General features: G+C 44.7%; 1 protein-coding gene across 1 annotated transcript in view; it reads left to right on the forward strand.

Annotated features, from left to right (window-relative positions):
* Window positions 1–24564, forward strand: part of SGSM1 (small G protein signaling modulator 1) — a 115790-nt gene that overhangs the window by 44292 nt on the left and 46934 nt on the right. Inside the window, 8 exon segments of the mRNA XM_078154392.1 lie at window positions 3911–3986; window positions 9482–9644; window positions 10955–11018; window positions 11020–11108; window positions 12154–12221; window positions 12667–12812; window positions 12941–13072; window positions 16262–16386. Of these exon segments, the coding sequence (XP_078010518.1) occupies window positions 3911–3986; window positions 9482–9644; window positions 10955–11018; window positions 11020–11108; window positions 12154–12221; window positions 12667–12812; window positions 12941–13072; window positions 16262–16386 (863 nt within the window).

A 24564-nucleotide genomic window follows, 5' to 3' on the forward strand; every position in this document is an offset into this window, starting at 1 on the left:
AGGTAGTAGTAGATGTACTAGAAGTAGAGGTAGTAGTAGTAATGTTAAAAGTAGTTTTAGTAGTGATAGTAGAAGTAGAAGTAGTAGTAGTAGTGACCTCATCAGGTCCCATGGATTCAGGTATAGCGTCTATACAGATGACTACCAGATCTGAATGTCCTGCCCCAGTCTCTCCCCTGATTTCCACTCTTGCAACACTAATTGCCTATTGGAAACTCCAACTGGATATTCACTAGATGTCTCAAACTCAGCATGGCCAAAACACAACTCATCATCTTTCCATCAAAACCCCCACTGTTCTAGACTTCCCTTTGTCCAACAAGGCACCCCCATTCTTGCAGTCACTCCTAGCTTTACAACCTTGGAGTCAACCTCAAGGCTTCCTTTGCCCTTGTCCGTCATGCATGACCAGTTGGCTTACTCTCATACTACCTCACGTCCATCCCCTTCTCTTGCTTTGGACAGCCACCCTCACCCCTTGGTCAGACCTGATCACCTCTCACCTGGTCCATAGCAATCCTCTTTTATTTGTTCTTCATCCATTCTTTCTCCTTCTCCAGTCTATTCTCCACACGGCCAACAAAATGCTATTCCTAGAACCCAGGTTGGACTAGGTCATTCCTCTGATCAATAAACTCTACTACTTCATTCTTGCCACTAGAATAAAATGCATATCTCTTGTTTGACTTTGAGAAAGCTAGGTAGAATAGTGGATAGAGTGCTGGACCTGGAGACCTGAGTTCAAATTTGACCTCAGACACTTACTAGCTATGTGACCTTGGGCAGGTCACTTAACCTGTTTGCCTCAGTTTCCTCAACTGTAAGATGAGGATAATAATAGTGCCTACCTCACAGGGTTGTTGTGAGGATCAAATCAGATAATGTTTGTAAAGTGCTTAGCCCAATGCCTGACACATAGTAGGTACTATCTAAATACTATGATTATGATTGTGATTTTGCAGCCTTTATTTTCCATTATTCTCCATTACACATAATAGAAGTGCCAGCCAAATTTACCTACTTGCAGTTCCTTATACATGACATGTCATCTGCCATCTCTCATCTCCAAGCCTTTGTACCAGCAATCCCCTATGCCTGGAATGCCCTTCCTCTCTACCTCTGCCTCTTAGAATCCTTAGCTTCCTTCAAAGTTCCTCTCGCATGTTATCTCCCACATGAAACATATTGTGATACCCTGGTTGCTAATGCTTCTCCCACTGGAAATTACTTTTTCTCTATTTTGATTTAATTTTCAGGCTATGTGTTTTCTCTCACCCCCATTTCAATAGAATGTAAGCTCCCCAAGGGCAAGATCTGTTTTTTTTATCTTTGCATCTGCTTTTCTTAGCTCAAGTGCCTGCCATATCACTTAGTAAATGCTTGTTGAATGAATGAATGAATGAATGAATCTTACTTAATTCATACCAAATGACCTCCCTGGGCCTCATTTTCTTAGCTGTAAAACAAAATGGGTTAATAATATTTTTATTACCTACTTCTCAAAGGCTTGCTATGATGAAAATGCTTGGTTAGCTTTAAAGAGTTATAGAAATGTAGTGGTTGTTACTGTTATTAATATTATTATTCTGGGAAAGGAATGTGGAAAACATATTCTGAATTCTTTAGAAGGTTTCTTATCAGTTCTGTAACTTTGTGTAGAGTATGATGACTGTGTGTGTGTGTGTGTGTGTGTGTGTGTGTGTGTGTGTGTGTCTAGGCTCACTGGCCATTGCTGGAGGACTGAAGCTTGGGAGAATATTTTTGATGTGAGGTCTTGGGATTTGAGATCCAAGTTAAGAGCCAGTGTTCTGGCCCCCAGGCTCCTATGGAAACAAAGCAGCATGAGACCTGTGATACATTTTACAGCTCATCCGCGTCTCCACGTTTTATGTGACTCACTCTATCCCACCAAAAATGAAAAGGAAGGAGGTGGGCTCTTACTCACCAGAGCCCTCAGCCCACAGATCTTCCCCACTCAAAGGAGGATGGGTTGGGGGGTGGGGAGGAAGACCTGTCTTCTGCAGCTCAGAGATGATCCAGAGGCAGGTACTGCAGGTGGGGGAGGGGAGTTTTCCTTGAGTAGCTACTGGTACAGGTGCCCAGGTTGTAGCTGGGTTATAGCCACTTCAAGGGGCAGATGCCCATAAAGAAGAGAAGAGGTTGGGAGTTTAACGGTGTAATCTTTGGCAAGTCAAATTACCTCCTTGGGGAAGGAACAGAATGTGGTGTGTGTGTTGTGTTGTGTTGTGTTGTATTGTGTTGCATTGAAGTCCAGCCTCCAAAGGCTTATGTAGAAACAATGGGATGCATCTCATCCTCCAACCTTCCAGAAGGTTGATCACAGTCCCAACATTAGTCTAGGTCCCTAAGACTCTGGTCTCTCCTTTCCAGAACTCCATGGTGAAGGAGTCTTGGGAAACAGTGGTATGGTGCAGACAGTCCTTGGAGCCAGGAGGCCAGAGCTGAAATCCCACCTGACACTCCTGTGTGACCCTGGATGTAGGATCTTAGAGTTAAAAGATGTAGAGGTCAATGAGGCCAATGCCCTCATTGTATAGATAAGGAAACCGAGGCCTGGAGAAGTAAAGGTTCTAGGGGGGGAAGGGACCTCAGAGGGTATTTAGCCCCAACCTCCCCATTTTACAGATGAAGAAACAGAGGCCCAGAGAGGGGAATGGAGTGCCCAGAGTCTCACAGTGAGTAAGTGTCTGAGGTAGAATTTGAACCCAGGTCTTCTATGTCTATCCACTACTCCATGTCACATCTCCCCATCTGGACTTCAGCTTCTTCATCTTTAAAATGGGGAGAATAGGACTTGCCTACATTGGCTCAAAATGGTGGTTGTGAGGAAACTGTTCTGTAAGCCTTCAAGAGCTGGAAAAATGGGAATGGTTTGGATTCTCATTCATTTTAGCCTTCTGGGTCAGCTGGACCCTGGCCACCTCCTTGTCCAGCTCTTGCTTTTCAATTGTATGTTCTGGGAAGCTTGGTTTAGGTGGTCAGAAGCTGGAAGGGACCTTGGAAGCCAGGGAGCCCAGTCCTGCCATTTTCAGATGAGGAAACTGAGGCCTGGAGACATTAAGTGACTGCCCCAAAGTAACACAAGGTCATTAACCTAAGGTCTCACTGATTCGAACCCTGGCTCTCTGACTCTAAATGTCCCTCCCCCACACTGAATTCATAGAGTATTGGACTTGGAGCCAGGAAGACCTGGATGTAAAATCTTGCCTCTGGCACTTATTAGCTATGTCACCCTGGGCAAGTCAATTCACCTGTCTGCCTTAATTTCCTCATTTGTAGAATGAGATTAATACCTGTCATACCCACCTCACAGATTTGCTGTGAGGATCAAATGAGTTAATGGATTTAAAGGGCTTTGCCAACTTCAGAGCCCCAGATAGTTGTCAGTGGTGACTTCTTTTTTCTATTTGTTGACTTCTTCCAATTTCCTGGGAGCTCAGGGTAACCCATAGGTGACCATCCTGTTCCCTCTTCCCCCTTCCTTATACAAGACTGTTGGGAGAAGTGAAGCATTTTTATTCTCAGCAGAATGTTAGAAGTTTCATTCTGGGTCTTAGAAAGGACATCTCCTTGAGGATGTTTTCTTAATCTCCTACGCAGTATCCCTTTGAAGGAGCCAGGTGGTAAAGTGGTCAGAGCATTGGGCTTGGAGTTAGGGGGACCTGAGTTCAAAACCAGCCTCAGACACTTATTAGCTGTGTGATCCTGGACAAGTCACTCTGTCTGCCTCAGTTTCCTCAGCCATAAAATGGGGATCATAATACCACCTCCCTCTCAGGATTATTGTGAGGGTGAAATGAGATATTTGTAAAGCACTTGCCACAATTCATGACACACGGTAGGCACTTAGTAAATGATTGTTCTTCCCTCTACTTCCTTTGTCCCACAGGTAAAACAGATCATGGAAGAGGCTGTGACCCGAAAGTTTGTCCATGAAGACAGCAGCCATATCATCTCATTCTGTGGTGAGTCTGGGGGCTGCCCTTTAGAAAAAAGGGGCTCCGTGTTTGGGATTCATCTTGGCCACTGGAAAATGTTTTATCTCTGTTCACTCAAGGCTTTGAGCAATGGTGTGATATAGTGGAAACATCACTGAGCTTGAAAAGTGGAAGATGTGTCTGAGTCCTAGCTCTTGCCCCTTCATATGGTGGGTCCATGTATGAGCCTTGGTTTCCTTCTTTGTAAAAACAGAATGAAAGTACTTAACTACAGGGATGTTGTAAGAAAAATAAACTGCCCCGGGTTGTTTCACAGGTTTACCAGTGATTTAGATAAAAGCAGAGGTGGCACATGCCACCAGATGTAGCCAGTTTGCAGGTGACAAAGCTAAGAGGGATGATTGACACGAAGAATGGTGGTCAAAGTTCAGAAAGATCTCGAGAGACCAGAGCATTGGCTTAGGTTGAAGAAGGTGAAATGGGACAGGGATCAACGTAAAGTCTTACACTTGGGTTCAAAAAATCAATTTGACAGCTGCAGACAGTAACATTGTACAAGTAATATTATCCGAGGATCCACTGTGAATGACTTAGCTCTTCTGAGCAATCCAAATGAGTCAAGACAATTCCAAAAGACTCCTGATGAAAAGTGCTATCCACTTCCAGAGACAGAACTGATGGAGTCTGAATGTAGATCAAAACAGACTTTTTTTGACTTTAAAAATGTTTTTTTTCACTCTGTGTTTTCTTTCACAATGTGACTAATATGGAAATATGTTTTGCATGATTGTGAATGTAAAATCTGTATCAAATTGCTTACCACTTCAGGAAGGGGTGAGGGAAGAGAGAGAGGAGAGAATTTAGATCTCAAATCTTTCAAAAACAAATGTTCAAAATTGTTTTTACGTGTAATTGGGAAAAATATTATTAAAAATTTTTAATAGGTACAGGATGGGAGAGGAATGGTGAGAAAACTCATCTGAAGAAAAAAGATCTTGGTCTTTTAATGGAAATGATGGAATAGAAGCAGCTGGTGGCACAGTGATTAGAGTGTTAGACCTGGAACAAGAAGACCTGAGTTCAAATCTGGCCACAGACGTTTGCTACCTGTGTGACCCTGGGCAAGTCACTTTACCTAAGTTTGCTCATCTATAAAATGAGGACTATAATAGCACCTACTTCCCAGGGTTGGTGTGAGGATTAAAGGAGATAATATTTGTAAAGTGCTTTGCAAACCTTAAAGTGCTATGGAAATGTGAGGTAGTAGTAGTAGTAGTAGTAGTAGTAGTAGTAGTAGTAGTAGTAGTAGTAGTAGTAGTAGTAGTAGTAGTAGTAGTAGTATGGGCTAGGAAGTTACTGAAGGCACTTCCAGCTCTGAGAGTCTATGATTCTACCAGACCAGTGTGATTTGCTGTCACTTAAAAACCAGATGTGTTTTGAAGTCCCTTTTGTCCAGTAGAACATTGGGACAGGACTGCCTGGCTCACCTCATCCCCCAGATCTCACCTGGTGAAGGTTCTCTGATAAATGGAAAGCCAGGCACTGTTTAGGATAAGATACCAATGGTCCGACCCTATCCTTATTAAATGCCACCAGTGAATTATGAATTTGTGTTAGAACGCATGTTGAAATAGCCGCGTTATTTGAATCATTAGTACAGGAGAGGCGTCTAAGGGCCTCCTGCAGGGGCGCTGAAAGACCCCAGCGAGGGGGCTGGGTAGAGGGGCAGGGAGGCCAGAGGAGGCGTTGAGAAGGCACTTTCTGCTCTTCCTTTCTAAGGAATTGAGCTGTTTTACTGAGACTGGTGACCCCCGAGTTCAGAAACAGCGGAGCTCTGATGGGGCGGTGTTGGGCTTGGGATGAGAGGGAGGAGAAGGCTGCAGGGGACTCTGGGAGCCAGCCCTTAACATGCACAGAGCACTTCACTTGTGTTCAGGTCTTTGGACCCAAGTTTGTTCTCCTACTTGAGAAGTCTTGGAGCTTAGATTTTAGAGCTAAAATGGGCCTGGGGACATCTTGTCCCTCTATCTGATTTTACACTGACCAGCTGGGTGGTTGTGGACTAGTCACCTTTTTTTTAGCTGTGACCAATCTGGGCAGTGTGTGATTTCAGGAAGTTAACAGGATTGGTTTAGCTTTCAGCCTGAAGGTCCCTGTTCTCAGTCAATCACCTGGTGGATTGGGCAGCTCTCTCTGTCTCTGTCTGTCTGTCTCTGTCTCTCTCTTCTCTTTCCTCTCTCCATCTCTCTCATCTCTCTTTTTCTCTCTATCTCTTTCTCCTCTCTCTCTTCTCTTTCTCCTCTCCTCTCCCACTCCATCTCTCCTTTGCTCCATCTCTCCCTCATATATAGAGATATGTATATATGCATACATATGTACTCTAGTATAGAACACATGTACATATATAATTACATAAATAATATCTATGCAAACAGCTTACTGGCTGCTGATGATCTGAGAGCCACAGTGTCTGACTCTGTAAGAACATGGCCATTTCTCTATCGGATGTGCAATCTTGTCCCCAGAAAAGCACGGGCAGAAGGGAATCTGTCACAGGCTGCTGTCCCTAGGGCCTGGCCATTAATTCCCAGGCCCTCCTCTGTCCTTGGCAGCCTTTTGCAGGCTAGTGCCAAGCAGTGGCTTGTAATGTTCTGTCAGAGGAGTAAAACAGGAGGCCTCTGCCCTCGAATTACCCATCAATGACCAGCCAGAGTGCAGGGGCACCAGACTTAGTTTTTTCATGGAAGAGCCAAGCAGATGGGCTGTTTCTAGCTACCCTGGGCATTGGTCAGTCCTGCAGCTTCATGGCATTCAGGGTTTATGGGGCAGGGGTGAAGTGGTGTTGGGGGGAGTGGGAGGAAGGAAGGTTTTCTCAGTTACTAGGAAGAGGAGGAGGAGATGCTGAGGGTGAGCTCCCCCCGCTCCAGCATCCCAGACAGGCTGGAGGCCTTTCCGCCTCTTGGGGCCTGTCATCTGGATTCCATAGATTATTAGCTATTATTATTATTATTATTATTATTATTATTATTATTATTATATTATTATTATTATTTACACCTCTAGGCCTTTGTACAGGCTTTTACCACTGTCTGGAATATTTTCTCTCCTCTTTCCTACCTCTTGGCATCCTGGGATTCCAACTTAGACATGCCTTTCCTGATCCCCTCACCCGTCTCTAAGAAATGACTTGGGCTTGACTTTGAATAGATTTAATGTTTACTTGTCTGAGGACATGTTGCTTCTCCCCAGTGGAGTGTAAGCTCCTTGAGGGCAGGGACTGTTTTTGTTTTTGTCTTTTTATTGTCATTACCTAGCATAGTGCCTTTCACATAGTAGGTACTTAAAACATATTTGGTGACTATTAGAGCTGGAAGTGACACAGAATGTGAGAGCTGGGAGGAACCTTAGAACAGGGGATGTCAGGGCTGGGAGGAACCTTAGAAAAGGAGATGTCAGAGCTGGGAGGGGCCTCAGAACAGGGGATGTCAGAGCTAGAAGGGACCTTGGAACAGGGAATGTCATGGCTAGGAGGAACCTCAGAACAGGGAATGTCAGAGCTGGAAGGGGCCTTAGAACAGGAGATATCAGGGCTAGGAGGGCCTTAGAACAAAGAATAAGGGAAAAACCTTAGAACAGAGGCCATCAGGGCCCAGAGTAGGTTAGTGGTTTGGAGAGGGGGCTTGTCTAGGCTCATATGACCAGAGCTGAAGTAGCCTTCAGAAGCGTCCTCATCTGAAGCTGTCATCTTAGAGATGACGTCTGCTGAGGCATTGAGGAGTGATCTACCCGAGGTCAGACAAGTAACAAGCCATAAAATCCCAAGCTTGGAAGGAACCTCCAAGGCTGTGTTGCCCAGCCTCCTTATTTTCCAGATGAGGAAGCAGAGGCCAGGAGAGGTGAATCATCCTCCTTTAGGCAGTGAGGAGCAGAATTATTGTCTCAGTCCATCTGGTCCCACACTCACTACCTCCAGATTCCCTCTATAACCTGGCAGTCATCCCACAAAGCTGTGTTATTCTAATCTCCCATCCTGCTCCCCATCTATATTATTAATTTGTTACATGACTTTGGACTTTACCTCTTAGACCTCAGTTTTTCCATCTGTGAAATGGAGGTGATAATAATCCCTGCCCTGCTTCCCCTGTCTGGGTTGATCGTGGAGGTCGGATGAGCCCACCGCTGCAAAGGGAGGTCTTGTGCATATGCTGGAAGGAGCCTTGGCTTGCTTCCCTGTACGTGGGACCCTGGGCATACAATGGGCTTCAGGGAGGAAGCTGGCGCTGCTCTCATCGACTCCTTGCCAAGGCCTCAGAAAATAGTGTGGCTTGTGTGTTAATAATTCACTCTCTCATAATCCTAGCCAGCCTGGCAGGGAAGGTTAACCCACCCATCTGCCTGTCTCCAGCAGGCCTGTGGGGCACCGTGTGCCAAGCAGAGTAGCAGAGGGAAGGTAGAAAGCCCTGGATGATAGCACGGAATAACAAAGAATGGGCAGACATTGGGTTGTGGCTACTGTAGTGATGATCTCCGGTCACTGTCCAGGATTAGGGGGTTTTGAATTTCAGGGCATTAAGGGCTTTTTGGATCTGAAATCTAGAGACATCTAGTTCAATCTCCTCATTTTACAGATGAGGAAACTGAGGCCCAGAGAAGGGGAAATGACTTCTCCAGGGTCACTGTGCAGCTAAGTGGCAGGGCTGGTATTCAAACCTAGGTTCTCTGACTCCCAATCCAGGGCTTTTTCCTGGACACCTATGAGCTCTTTTCCTCATCAGAATGAATGTGACTGTGAGTAAATATTTTACGAAGTGGCATGTTCTAGACACCAATCTGGTGGAAGAGGAGAGAACGGGAAGAGGGTTTCTTGAGTGGCCACCTTCCCACCCAGAAGCTGCTTGAATGGCTGAGACCCTTAAATGAGGCAGAATTCATGAACGGGACGTGAATCCTTGAATTCCCAGGGTGGAATGGACTCCCTTGAGAGATGGGGGAGGTTTTCCTCAGAAGTGTCTAAGCTAAGGCTGGATGAGTTGTGCCAAAGCCAGACTCTCTTCTGTGGGCTGCACTAGAGGGCCTCTGAGATCCCTTCCAACTTGAGGGACTGGTTAATGTCCCATCACCCACTGACCATCTGGATCTCTGATCCTCTGACCCATTTTATAGATGAGGAAACTTTCTCAGAGTCACTTTCATCGAATCACAGAATTAGAAGGGATCTCAGCAGCCATCTAGTCAAACTCATAACATGCCTGACAAGTGGTCTGCAGCTTCTGTTTGAAGATGCTCAGTGAGGTCAAGACTGTGACTTCTCCAGGCGACCCAACTCCCTTTGGGATAATTGTCATTGGGAAGAAATTTTTCCTGACTCTCACCTCTTTGAAACTTCCTTCCATTGCTCTTGTTTCTGCCCCGTAGGTCCACACAAAACAAGCCCAGTCCCTCAGTTTCCTTCTCTGGGCTAATGGGCTTCTAAGGTCCCTTCCAGGTCTGAATCTCTGCCCCCATGACTGTCTCCCCCACAGCTGCTGTGGAGGCATGTGTGCTGCATGGCCTGAGGCGCCGGGCAGCGGGCTTCCTTCGGAGCAATAAGATTGCAGCGTTGTTCATGAAGGTGGGGAAGAGCTTTGCCCCCGCAGAGGAGCTGTCCCGGAAGGTCCAAGACCTGGAGCAGTTGATTGAGAATGCGTAAGTGAGGGTGGGCATGGCACTGCCATGGATCATGGTTAGTGCTCTCCCATCCCAACGTTTTCCAAGGTCAAAGTCAAGTGGAAATGAACGTGGGGCAGCTTTGATGGAAGGAATCCTTCCTGAGGAAGTTGGCTTTTCTCCCTCTCTGAAGCTCCTCACCATGCTAGAGTGAGGCGGGGAAGAGAAACACAGCAGGGTAGATGGCCCAATTTCATTTTCCTTCACTTAACAGACATTATTAATAGATGTGATTAATTTATCATCCACTGGTCCCATGCTGTGGAAGTTAGAAAAGTCATATAAGGCCGGATCCTTGACACGGTCAATGTAAGAATTTGTTTTGCTTGACTGTACTCATTTATTTCAGACTTGGTTTTGTCTTTTCATCCTGCCTCCCCTCCCCCACTACTTGGTGGAGGGGGACGGGGAAGGAGAAAAATACATATTGATTAAAAGTAAAACAAAATAAAAAATTTTTTAAAGACAAGGTCCCTGAGTTTATAGAGCTTACAGTCTAACATGATAGCTCTCCTCCTCTTCTCTCTTCTTAGAATCTGGTAAGTCATTCACACCTTAGTCTGAAAGAGTTCCTGTTTTCTCTTTCCAAGGAGAACTTGCATTTAAAGCTTGTTGCTCTCTCAGTTTTCACTGAGGAAGAGTTCTCTTCCTCAACTAGGAAGGGATTTCAGTCTTCACCTTGCCAATTTTGTATCTGGGTGTTCTTCCCAAGTCCCCAAAATCCTTATATGCCCTAACCTCCTTCTTGAGAGGCAGCATGGGAAAGGGAAGGGAATAAGCATTTACAGAGCACCTGCTGTGTACCAATAACCATTCTAAGTACTTTACAATGCTGCAAGATAGGAGCTGTTATTATCTCCACTTTACAGTTGAAGCAGACAAGGGTTAAGTGACTTTCCCAGGGTCACGCAGTGTCTAAGGCCAGATCTGAATGCAGGTCTTTCTGACTCCAGGTTCAGCACTCTCTGCATTGTACAAAGTGCCTGATGGCACGGGGGATAGGGTGATGTACTTTGAGTCAAGAAAATCTGGGTTCGGATCCTACCACAGATACTTATTAGATGTATGACCCCAGGCCAGTCACTTAACCTACATCTGTAAAATGGTAGAGTTGGGCTCGATGGTGTTCTGAGGTCCCTTCCAACTCTAAATCTATGATGTTAGGATGGCCTTGAGTTGGCTGTTGGGGAGCCTGGGGGTGTGGGAGGGCTGTCTCATGGCAGGCTGGGGCCCTGGTGTGGGGAAACTTCCTAAATCAGCCTTCACGTCTCTCTGCTCTGTCACCAAAGGCGGAACCAGCTCCAGGGTCTCCAGGAGAATGTTCGGAAGCTCCCCAAGCTGCCCAACCTGTCCCCCCCAAGCCCTCAAGCACCTCTGGATCCGCACGGCCCTGTTCGAAAAGGTCTTAGATAAAATTGTGCATTACCTGGTAGAGAACAGCAGGTGAGCCTGGGAGATGGGCTGGGATAGGGAAGGGAGGGAGAAAAGGGCTACTTCCCACAATGGCTCTTCCCTAAACAGGGCCCATATTGTACTCAACAAACATTCATAATCAACATCTATGAGTTACTAGGCACTGTACACACAAAGACCCTGCCCTCAAGAAGCTTACATTCCGTTGGAGGGGACAGTGGGTACGCAGAAGACAGTGCGGGGTGTTAGGGAGTGGTGGGGGCCAAGGAGAGATCTTGATCAGATGTTTTAGAGAAAATCAGGGCAGGGAATCAGAGGAGGCTTCCTACACACTGACTTTGGAGTCAGAGGCTTTGGTTTAAAAGTCCACCTTTGTCTTCGATATCTATGACTTTAGGTAAGTCAGTTCTATCTCTGTAAAATGAGGGGTTCGGACCGATGGTCCCCAAGGTCCCTTTCAGCTCTGAAAGTGTTATCCTTCCATCCTAAGGATTCTGAAAGGTAGAGGTAAGAAAGGAGGGTGTGCTAGGCATGAGGGACAACCACTGCAACGGCACCGAGGTGGGAGATGATGTTTGCCTGGGACAGAGAATGCATGGTGTGAAATACTCTTAAAAGGGGACCTTCCAGCCAGCTTGTAAGAAAGCCTTGAATGCCATGTCAGAGATTCCTTCCCATCTGATATTCTTCCTAAATCTTATCTCATTCCCTCAGAGTAGTGGGAAGCCAATTCAATATATTGCATATTGGCATTCCCATTATTACTTCTTCAGCTAGCGCTTCCATATGCAGGGCACAGTTACAGAATAAACTGTTGGGTCCCTCAGAGCTGTATCTCAGGGTTTGTAAGCTGCTTGAGGGCAAAGACTGCTTTGTTTTGCTCTTTCCATAGCTGATGTTAGTATTGTGAGGTTCAGATGAGATAATATACATTTAAAAAATAAGTTATTTTTTGTAAATTGTAAAGCGCTCTGTGATGTGCACTGCCTTGTCAGTGGCATTTCTTTGGGTTGTGTGGATTTGTTCCTTCTTCTGTGAGCCATTAAAACTGATGCCTCCTTTACGTTCCTGTTAGTAAGTACTATGAGAAGGAAGCTCTCCTGATGGACCCCGTTGACGGCCCCATCCTGGCTTCTTTGCTAAGTAAGTCCTTCCTCTCCCCTCACCCCCTTATAATCTCCAGCTTCCTTCAAAGCCCAGCTCAGCCTTCTCTGCCTACTTAAAGCTTTTCTTGAAAGTCTCTTCATCCCCATCCCCATTTATTAGGACTTTATTTTGTATTTATATACCTGATAAATATTGTGTTCTCCAGCAGAGTAAGCTCATTAGGGACAGGGACCGTTTATTTGTGTCTCTGGCTCTTACTAGGCATATAATAAATGCTTATTCAGTTTAACAAATATTTATTAAGCATCAGCTACATGCCAGGCACTCAGTGCTAAGCAGTGGGGTTACCAAACTGTAATGATGCCTGCCCTCAGGGAGTGTCTGCTCTGTTAGTTCTCAGGATTCTCTGGCAGGCAGAAGGGCTGGGAGAGCTGGGCCCTGGCCTGGCTGTTTGGGCTCTGATGTTTCACTCTGCCCCCAGTGGGCCCCTGTGCACTGGAGTATACCAAAATGAAGACAGCAGACCATTTCTGGACGGACCCCTCAGCTGACGAGCTGGTCCAGCGGCATCGTATCCATAGCTCCCACCTCCGCCAGGACTCTCCCACCAAGCGCCCAGCACTTTGTGTGAGGAGGACTTGGGGATCAGGCTGGGGAGAATGGGAGGGGGAAAGGGCGGCGGAGATGGGGCTTGGGGCTCAGAACATCCCTTGAAACCCCCTGCATCTCATTCCTCTCTGCCCCCATCCTCCCAGATCCAGAAGCGCCATTCCAGCGGCAGCATGGACGACCGGCCCTCTCTCTCTGCCCGGGACTACGTGGAGTCCTTGCATCAGAATTCCCGGGCCACTCTCCTCTATGGCAAGAACAATGTCCTGGTGCAGCCGGTGAGTGCCAGACTGAGCTCTGGGCCTGACGGGACTCGTTTGTCAAAAAGGAGAACCACCCAGCTGTGACCTCCTGTAGGTCCATCCCTTGTCTCTGGTTGCTTACTGGTATTCCTCTCTTATACCAGTAGGCCCTGGAATCTGGGTGCCATTCGGGGTTCCACGAAACAAGAATCTTTGAACACAATAGCTTACATTTTTATAAGTAATATATAATAACATCAATATATTAATATAATAAATTAATAAAACAGGTTTTGGTTTTTAATTTTTAAAAATTAAAATATTAAAATTTAAAATTTTAATTTTTAAAAATTTATTTCATTAAATATTTCCCCAATTTTTTTTTTTTGGTTCTTGTTCAGACACGTCTGACTCTCTGTGATCCCATTTGAGATTTTCTTGGCAAAGATACTGGAGTGGTTTGCCATTTCCTTTCCCAGCTCATTTTACAGATGAAGAAACTGAGACAGAGAGGGTTAAGTGACTTGCCTAAGGTCACATTACTGAGTGTCTGATTCCGTATTTGAACTCAGGGAGATGAGTCTTCCTGCCTCTAGGCCTGGCACTCTGTGCACTATGGCGCCACCTGTCCTCCCCTATAAGATTATCTCTCTTCTATTCTGTGTGTATCTTATGTGTGTTTAGACACATTGTCTCCCCAATTAGAGTGGGAGCCCTCTGAGGGCAGGGACTATTTTTCTTTTTCTTTCTTTCTTTCTTTTTTTTTTTGCCTTTCTTTATATCCCCGTTGCCATGGGTTGTTGAGCAGTCGACTAACTGACACACAGAATATTGAGCCACGTGCTTCTATGGCCCTTCCGACCCTGGGGCTCTGTAACCTCGGGCCATTTGACCCCAAATCCAACGTCCCTTCCATTATTCTACATTGTTAGAACCGACTGTCTCCTCCCTGTCCCCACCTCCTCCCAGCTGGCCCGTAGACTCTTGGCCATTATCCCATGTCCTCCTCATCTCGGTCCACTGAAAGACTCCCTGGGGCTCAGCTCCTTAGCTGGGCTTGGCAGGGGACTGCGGAAGGAGATTGTGTGATTGTGTCTGACCATCAAGGACAATGGGGTCTCGGAACGTGCCTCCCGTCGGACCAGGCTCTCCTCTTGTTCTCTGGCTTTTGTTGTCAAGAGCTACCATCACCATGGAAACCCTGAGGGCTGCTGCTGGGCCTTTCTCACTGAAACTGGCAGTGATGGGGAGGAGTATGGTCAAGACCATCCGTTCGGGTTCCTGCTGGTGCAGCCACGCAGGCAATGAGGCAGACAGCGTTGGTGAAGGGGAAGGGGCACTGAATTTGGAAACCAGTCCTGCCTCTGGCATCATTTCCAATCTGCTCGATTTCAGACCAGTCACTCACCTCCCTGGGTTGCAGTTTCTTTCTTTATAAAACTAGGGGATTACACTAAATGGGAAGGTCCTTGCCAGCTCTAAATCTGTGCTCCTGGGAGCTTAGCTGTGTGACTTTGGACAAGTCACTTAACCCTTCTTGGCCTCAGTTTCCTCATTTGTGAAAGGAGGGCGTTGGAGTAGACAGCATGTAAGGCCCTTTCCAACTCAATGATCCTATGATCTTAATGGGATCTTATGAGGATTGGAGGCTTCTTTTTTTCTCTTATAAATCAAAATGTTTATAGAAGGACTTTTTGGGGTAGCAGAGAACTGGAAAAAAGGTAGATGTCCGTCATTTTGGAATGGCTGCACCAAATGTACATGAATATAATGAAATACATATTCTGGAGGCTTCTTAAAGGAAACTGTCTGACCCTGGGCAATTCACTATTTAAATAGCTATTATTATTCATCAGAACCTGAATTTTCATAACTGTAGCAAATTCTGAGTGGATATTCATTCTGCCGATTTGGATTAGTGACTCATTTGTGGCAAATGGTCATAGAGAGCTGCCTGGGGCACTGAGATGTGGCTTATGCAGGGTCACTCAGAACTGAACCCATTTCTTTTTAGCTTCAAGGCTAGATCTCTATGCACCACCTCATGCTGCCTGACAATGATAACCCACTCCTTCCTCCCCTCCACCTCTTAGACCCTCTGGTTCCCTTCAAGTCTCAATCCAAACCCCACCTCCTACATGAAGCCCTTTAAAAATTTTATTTATTTTTAGTGTTAATTTTAAAAAATTGAGTTCCAAATTCTCTCCCTTATTTTACCCTCCTCCCTCATCTTTTAAGAAGACAAGCAATATGACATCGATTATATGTGTGAAGTCATGCAAAGCATATTTCCGTATTTGCATGTTACAAAAGAAAACATGCGCACACACACACACACACACACACACACACACACACACAAAACCTCAAGAAAAATAAAGAAAATGAAAAAAATCTGCTTCAGTCTGTACTCAGAACCCATCAGTTCTCTCTCTGGAGGTGGAGCACATTTTTTATCATGAGTCATTTGGAATTGTCTTGGATCATTGTATCCTACATGAAGTCTTTCTGGAGCCTTTTGTAACCCCTCAATTACTTTGTATTTACTTCGTCTATATGTTGTATTTGACATAGTGGATAGAGAACCATCCTGTAAGCCAGGATGATCGGGGTTCAAATCTCCTCTTTGACCCGTATGACCCTGGGCAAGTCTCTTAACATATCTTTGTCTCCCAGGCAGCTCTCTAAGATTAAGAGGTGCTGCCCTGCATTAGTAGAGAATTTCCTCACTGGGAGTTTCCAACACGAGTGAAGTCACAGATTTAAAAAAAAACTATTTTAATATAGTATATGTTTCCACTAATAGAATGTATGCTCCTTGAGGGCAAGATCTAGTTCATTCTTTGTCTTTGTTTTCTTAGCACCTCAGACAGTTCCTCACACATAAGTTACTTTAAAAATCTGTGTTGATTGATTAACTAGTATTGATCCAGGCAACATGGCGGTATAGTGGATAGAGTCAGGAATAGCTGAATTGGAATCCGGCCTCAGACACCATCTGTGTTGACCCCTGGGAAAGTTGCTTAACTTTTCTCAGCCTCAGATTCCCCATCTGAAAATGGGAATAATAATAGCATCTACCTTACAGGGTTGTTCTTAGGATCAAATGAAATAGTGTATATAAAGGTCTTTGAAAACTCTTAAATAAATGCTGTCACCATCATCATCACCATTTTGTGCCGTAGTCAATGCTCAATCGCTCCCCTTTCTCCCCGCCTCTCCTAGAGGGATGACATGGAGGCCGTTCCTGGGTACCTGTCTCTACACCAAACTGCTGATGTCATGACCCTGAAGTGGACCCCCAACCAGCTGATGAATGGCTCAATGGGAGACCTGGACTATGAGAAAAGGTGACTGACCCAATGTGGCCGTTCTCTTGGTCTCTCTGAGGACTGATGGGGTGAGGGGTGGGGGGACCTTGGCCTTGGTGATGGAGACGGGGTAGACCTACCTTCTAAGGCATTTGGATGGCTCAGTAGGTAGAACTCCAGGCTGGAATCAGGAAGATCTGAATTCTAATCCTGTTTTAGCCATTTACTAGCTGTGTGACCTTAGACAAATTGCTTAACCTACCTTAGATTCAGTTTCTTCTTCTGTAAAATGCAAAGGTCTCTTCTTGTTCTAAATATATGAGCCCATTTTAATTGATCCAGCACCTGGAAATTTCCTCTGCATTTGGGTTTTTGGTTCTGATGAAGGTTCTGAACTTTGTTGCTCTCTAACTGATGAGGAAATTGAACCTGGTCCTCAGAGAGGGTATAACAGGGCCTCATTATGCTGAGATGGTAGAGAGATCCTGGATTCACATGAGCCTACCTGCCTGCACACCTCCAATGAGCTGACCTAGATCTTCACCGCTAGAGCCTGTGACCCCTATACTTCTGTCTTGGCTGAGACCTCTATTGGGTGGGGCTCCTGGGGCCTAAACATGAGGAAGGCTGGACTTTTCATCCCTGTTTTGCCACCAACTAGTGGTCTCATTGGAAAAGACCTCGCCCAGTCCAATCCCATTGTTTTACACAAATGAGGAACAAATGAGTTTACTGGCTCAAGTCAAGTCAAAAAGTATCAGTTTTCTTATCTGTAAAATGGGAAGAATGATTGTAAGAAAAGCATTTTTTCAAACCTTAAAATACTATAAATTATTATTAATTCTGTCATTATTATTTTTCATCTGTAAAATGAGAGGTCCCTAGGGTCCCTTCCAAGTCTGACATTCTCTGTTTTGAAAGCCCCTTCTATGGTTCTAATGCTCTATCAAGCAGTCAATGTGCATTTATTTAGTGCCTGCTGTATGCCAGGCCCTGTGCCAGATGCTGGGAGGTGGGTTACAAATAACCCAGAATGAAACAATCCCTGTCTATAAGAAGCTTACATTCTAACAGATCTGTGTGATCAGGCCCTCCTCAGCTCTGGTTCTCTGGTTCTGTGGTTTGTTATCTCTTCCCTGACCCCTCATGGGGGCGCAGTGGGGCCTGGGGTTGTTCTAATGAGTATTCTCATCCCCCACAGCCATCTTTCTGGTTCCTAAGAGTCCCTGCTTGAATAGATGATATTCAGGGAAAATGTGAGCACCAGGATGAGGAGAATGCATAGAATCTCTGGAGTTCCCATGGGTACAGGGAGTTGGGGGGTGGTGAGAGGTGTGGCCGCTCTGATCGGTTGTGTTTGGGGGTTATTCGCTTTCCTTCCCGTCCCCCTCCTGCCTTTTCCAGTCCTCAGGAGAGGCTGCTGGTGAGGAAAATGAGACTCCAAGAAATTAAGTGATTTACTGAGGGGTTTAGCAGCTAGTTAAGTGTTTGAGGCAGGTTTCAAACCTAGGCCTTCCTGCACTGTCCACCAAATTCACTGCCCTATCCAGCCTATCCACTTTGCCTTTCAAAGTAGGGGATCTAGAGCACTAGCCATTATTCCTTTTATAACTTGGCAGGCTCTAGCAGGGAGAGAAAATCAGAAACTTTGAAGCATCAGGGCTTTAGAGACCCTTTTATAGATGAGGAAAACTGAGGTCCAGAGAAGTGAGTTGCTAGTGTCACAGCCTGCTATTGGCAGGGCCAGGAATAGGACTTAGGGCTTTTGACTCACAGGCCAGTGTTCTTTAAAAAAATTGGGGGCAGCTAGGTTGTGCAGTGAATAGAGCACCAGCCCTGGAGTCAGGAGGACCTGAGACACATGATACTCACTAGCTGTGTGACCCTGGGCAAGTCACTTAACCCTAACTGCCGCACCAAAAAACCCAAAACAAAACAAAACAAAACAAAATTTGGAGGGTGGGATGGTCTGCACCTAGGATTTCATTGATCCAATGAAGAAATCCTCTTCCAATGCTAGTGATCAGACTTCCAGACTAGAGACCCTGGGCAAGTCATTTGATCAGTTTGCCTCAGTTTCCTCATCTGTAAAATAGGTATGACATACCTACTTCCCACAATTGTTGTGAGGATCAAGTGACATCATAATTGTAAAGTGCTTAGCATAATGCCCGGCACAAAGTTATGGCTGCTACTACTACTACTACTACTACTACTACTTTTACTGTTATATTCCCTGAAACTTAAGAGTCATTAGAAACTTGTCTAGGGTCTCAAGAGGTTAAGTGACTTGCCCAGAGTCACACAGACAGTATGTGTCAGAGGGAGGATTTGAACCCTCTACCCCCATTCCATACTGCCTTGCATTTTAAAGGTTGCAAAGCAGTTTACATACATTGTCTCATTTGATCTTTACACTGACTCTAGGAGGTGAGTACATGTTGTCTCCTCCATTAAAATATAAGCTCCTTGAGGTGAGGTACTGATTTCACTTTTTCTTTGTATTCTAATCCCTTAACACAGAAAGCCCTTCATAAATGCTTATTGATTCATTGATAGGTATCATTATACCCATTTTACAGATGAGGAAGCTGAGACTCAGAGACATGGAATGACTGGTCCATGGCTTCTACCACATCCTATTTCTTGGGGATCATATATTATAATGGTGATAGCCAGTATCTACATAGTACATTAAGGTTTGCAAAGTGCTTTGCAAATATTGATTTTTTTTCCTCACAACAACCTTGGAAGGTATCCCCATTTTACAGATGAGAAAACTGAGGCAGACAGAGATTAAGAGATTTGCCCAGGGTCACATATCTGAGTTATCAGATTTGAACTCGTATCTTCCTGGCTCCAAGTTCAGCTTCCTGTCTGCTGTGCCATCTAGTTGCCTCAGTAGGCATGTACCTTAGAGGGGGACCAGAATCACAGTACTTGTGTTCCTTTGATTGTCTTTCTTTTAGGGCATCCAAGAATGTGGGGCAGAAGGAGGCTGGGATGGGTCAGTTACCTTTAAAATCCATTCATCCATTTATCCCCCATCTCTTATAGCATAGTGGAGAGAATGTTGGGCTTGGCTTCAGGAAGACCTTGGTTCAAATCCCATCTTAGCCACTTAATAGCTGTGTGACCCTGGGCAAGTCACTGAAGCCCTCTACTATGCAGCTTCCTCATTTGTAAAATGAGGCAGTTGGCTTCAGTGACCTTCTATGGTCCCTCTACAGCTCTAAATCCATGATTTCCTCCCAGGTCGTCCATAAGACGAATATGGGATCTTCCACTTAGACTGATGGGGATGCAGAAGGGGGAAATTTGATCTGGGATCTGACTTCATTTAAAATTTTGGTTTTCTATTTTCCTTGCTGTCTTGTTTAACTCTCTTCTTTGGCCCTCACTCAGGTGGGCTGGTGAGGAGGCAGCATTTCAATTCAGCACGCACCCTTCACTGTTCCCCGCTCCCCCTTCCTCTATTCCGTCTCTCCGTGACAAGTGGTTATGTTGAGCATCTCCTGTGTGCTTTGGCACTGTCCTAGGTACTAGACTGGGCAGTACCTGCTCTGCTTGCTTGATCATAGGAGAGGTTCCTAGGCTCCTAAATCTAGGACTGAAAAGGACCTCAGAGGACTGGACCCCAGCCTATCATTTTACAAGTGAAGAAACAGGACTGGAGAGGTGACTCACTCAAGGTCATAGAGCTAGTGTCAGAGGTAGGATTTGAACCCAGGTCCTCTGATTTCAGAGCTCTCCACCCTACTACACTGCCATTTGGGTACGCATTCCCTCATTGAATCCCTCCCAAACAGCTCCACTTTCCAGTTCTATTTCTCATATTCCTCAGTGACTGGATAGGAGAAGATGAGGGTATCCCTAGCCTCCAGTTATCTCCAGCTCTGGCTTCAGGACAGAACCCTTCTTATCACTCTCCATTTCCCAGCCTTGGTTCTGGAAGTGGCCTGGAGGATGTCCTTCAGCAAGACTTGCCCAGAGCATTTCCCTTTCCCACAGAGGTCATCTCCTAATGAGGGTCCTCTATGGGCAAGCAACTATCCCGAGTTACTGACTTACGGAATCTCAGAGCTTGACGGCATCATCTCAGTGGCCGTCTAGCCCAAACCACACCTGAATAGGACTCCTCTCTTAAATAACCCTGACAAATGGTCCTCTCACCTTTGCTTGTAGATCCCTATGAGGGGGAACGCTTCGCTTTCTGAGGCAGTCCAGTCTACTTTAAGACAGCTCAAATTATTAGGCAATTTTTTCTCTACCTCCAACCTAAATTTGTCTCTTGGCAGGGTCTAATCATTGTTCCTATTTAGGGTGATAGATTTAAAGCAGGAGGGGACTTTAGCGGTCATCTAGTCCAATCCTCTTGTTTCATAGATGAAGAAACTGAGGCCCAGAGAGGTTAAGTGATTTTCCCAATGTCCCACAGCTAGTAAGTGGCAGACTGGATTTATCTCCATAGTTATTTGTTATCTCCCTCTGCTGGTGATCTGGGGACAAGCAGCTCTGGAACCAGTAAGACCATCTCTTCCAAGTCAGCTGGGCAAGTCCCCAAGATGCCAGCTGGGCAGCCTTCACCAGAGGCTACTTGCCCCTTCCCTGCCCTGGAGATGTTCTGTTCCCCTGGAAGAGTCTTCCTTGTGCCTCCTTCCCCTATTCTATCTCTCCCAGAAACCACAGGGCATGAAGAGCTCAGTGGAAGGCAGCCCCCCAGTAGATTTCTGGGAACCCTATTTTGAGAAGGTAAACTAGAAAGCGGCCAAAGGAGGGTGACTGGCTGGGATCAGGAAGCCAGTTAATATTTCCTTGGTGGAGAAACCATCCTCCTCAATCATCCCATTTAAAAAACCAAACTAGGGATCAGGAATTCCTCAGGACATGCCAAAAATCAATCAAAGAGCATGCTTTAGAAACCACTTTCTGTCATGGATGGGTTTGTCCAGAGGTCTGCTAACATGGTTTCTGACCTAAGATGCTGAAATTCTGATTTTGGTGATTTTTGATTCCGATTTTAAAACGAGATGATTGATGGGGTTGGTTTCTCTGGTGGGGGAACGTTGGCTAGCTTGGTAGCTTACCTTTCTGCTGTACATCACAGTTTTGTAAAGCCCTTTCAGTCTGTCAGCTAGCATTTATTAAGTTTCTGCTATGTTCCAGGCATGATGCTAAGTGCATTGGGGTAGGTAGTGAAGGCAATAATAGTTGTCATCATCACCATCATCATCATCGATGAAATTTATCAAGTGCTTTAAGATTTCCAAAGCCCTACACATACATTATATTTCAGCCTCATAGAAATTTTTTGAGTTATTTGTAATTATTATTATCAACCCTGTTTCACAGATTAGGAAACTGAGGCTCACAGAAACTTCTTGCTCAGAGTGGCCCAGCTTGTAATTGTCAGAGGTGAACTTTGAACTCTGGCCTCTCATGAGTTCAAGTACAATATTCTCTCAACTATATCACATTGGCATTTTATGCATAAAGAGACAATCTATCTATCTATCTATTTATCTATATCTGTCTATATATACTATATATGTACACATGGAGAGAGAGAGAGAGATTGAAAGAGCATGATAGAAGGCATAGAGTCTTTGACTAGAGAGTCAGGAAGATATGGGTTCGAATTCTGCCTTTTACACTTACTAGCTATGTAATCTTGGGTAAATCACTTTATGACTGAACCTTTGTTTTCTTATATGTAAAATAGAGAGTCATAGGATTATCTACTTAGACCTAGAAGGAATATTAAAAGTTGTCTAGCCTAGCCCACTCATTTTATAAATGAGGAAGCTGAGACCTAGAAAAGTGAAATGACCTCCCTAAGGTCCTACAGCTAATAAGCTATAGTCCCTCAATCTCAGAGCTGCTGTGAGGCTCAAGTAGCATACGCAAATCTCCTGGCAAAAATTAAAGCTCTATATAAATTTCATTGATTAAATTTTGTTAATTGATTATTATTATTTCAATCTTCTTACATCATGATTCCTGTTATTGTGCAGCAAGCCAGAGCTGTGGATAGAGCTCTATTATGAAGAGCTGAGTTGAAATCTAGCATCAGAATTTACTAGCTGGGCGACCCTGGGCAAGGCACTTAACCATTGTTTGCCTCAGTTTCCTCATCTGTAAGATGGAGATCATAGTAGCACCTTTTCCCCAGGGTTGTTGTAAGGATCAAGTGGGAATATTTGTGAAGCACTGAGCACAACCACTGGCACACAGTAAGTGCTGCATAAATGTTAGCTACTATTATTGTTATTATTATTATGTGTCTTATCTCTCTGATTGGATTATAAGCCACTTGAGGGCAGGGGCAATTTCTCTCTCTCTCTCTCTGAAAGGCAATAGGAGTTGTGACTTGCCCAGGGCCACACAGTAAGTGTCAAGCATTTGAATCCGGATTTGAACTCAGGTCCTCCTTGACTCTAGGGTCGCTGTACCCACTGCACCACCTAGCTGCCCCAGCAGTCTCTTATTCTGAGAGGCAAAATGGGTTAGAATAATCGTAAGATTGTGATATCATAGATGGAGAGATGGAAGGTATTTCAGAGGGAATCTGGGTCAAATATCTTTATTTTACACATGAGGACCCTGAGAGCAGGGTCCAGAGAGGTTAAATAACTCGTCCAAAGTCACACAGGCAGTAAGTCGTGGAGGCAGAATTTGAACTTGAGTCGTCTGATTTGAGAGATAGTATTCTTTTCATTCTTCCACCACCATCACTAGTAATGATGATGATGATGACGACGACAACTAGAATTTATATAGCGCTTTAAGGTTTGCAAAGTACCGTACAAATATTCCCACTTGATCCTCACAATGACCCTGGGAGGTAGGCATGTATCCCCGTCCAGTTGGAGAGAAGACGTGTGTGCACAGATGTGGCCACTGTGGTACCAGCTGTTTTTAGACTAGCAGGAGAAGTCTTTGGAATTGAGGCTGGTGCCATTCGAGGAAGCCTGTGCTCTGAGGTGGCTGAGGAAGCCTTCCAGGGACCTGCCACCCATTGTCAACGTGGACAATGGGAGCCATGGGGGATCTCATACAAGCAAGAGGCCCGGGCCCCTGGGAGCACTTGGAGGCCTTGTTTCTCAGGGCGGGGCTGGATAAGTGGATGCTCTTGATAAGCCTGGAAAGGAAGTTTGTCTCAAAATCGCCTTCAAAGGAAGAAAGGCCTGGGGTTGCTGGGCTGCTCTCTAGGGAGAAGCAGTTTGTTTTCAGCCTGTAAGTGGTTCATCCGAGGGGGCAAGGAGGGAAGTGAAGGTCGAGAACACATGAGCTAGGGAGGGTGCATAGATGGATGGATGGATGCACAAATACATGTGTGTGTATGGAGATATAGAGACAGACACATCTGTGCATGTTTGTATATAAAGACACACGTGTGTATGTAGAGATATATATATGCATGTATATATAAAGATACGTGTATATATAGAAACGTATAAGCATATTTATATATAAAGACACGTGTGTGTGTGTATATAGATGCTTATATGCATGTAAGACATGTGTGTATAGAGAGACACATATATGCATGTATATAAAGATGTGTATGTGTGTATGTATATAGCCACATACACATGTATGTATAAAGACACACATGTGTATAGAGAGAGACATATATGCATGTATACAAAGATGTATGTATATAGTCACATATATGCGTGCATACATATAGACACGTATGTGTATATAGAGACGTATAAGTATGTTTATATATAAAGACATATGTGTGTATGTATATGGGTGCTTATATGTATGTAAGACATGTGTGTGTATAGAAAAACACATATATGCATATATAAAGATGTGTATGTAGAGACACATATATGCATGTGTATGTAAAGACACATATATGCATGTGTATGTAAAGACACATGTGTATAGAGACGTATATGCATGTATATAAAGTTGTATGTATATAGACACATATATGCATGTGTATATAAAGACCCATATGTGCATATAGAAAGATGTTATGCATATAGACACATATATGCATGTACATGTAAAGACGTGTGTATAGAGAGACATACATGCATGTATATAAAGATGTGTGTATTTATGTATATAGCCACATGTATGCATGTGTATATAAATGCACATGTGTGTAGAGAGACACATACATGTGTGTATATAATATGTATGTATCTATGTATGTAGACACATATATACATGTGTATATAAAGACATATATGTGTG

Source organism: Phascolarctos cinereus, unplaced genomic scaffold (assembly GCF_003287225.1).
Source record: "Phascolarctos cinereus isolate Bilbo 61053 unplaced genomic scaffold, phaCin_HiC Scaffold_4;HRSCAF=312, whole genome shotgun sequence".
In the NCBI taxonomy this organism is placed as follows: domain Eukaryota; kingdom Metazoa; phylum Chordata; class Mammalia; order Diprotodontia; family Phascolarctidae; genus Phascolarctos; species Phascolarctos cinereus.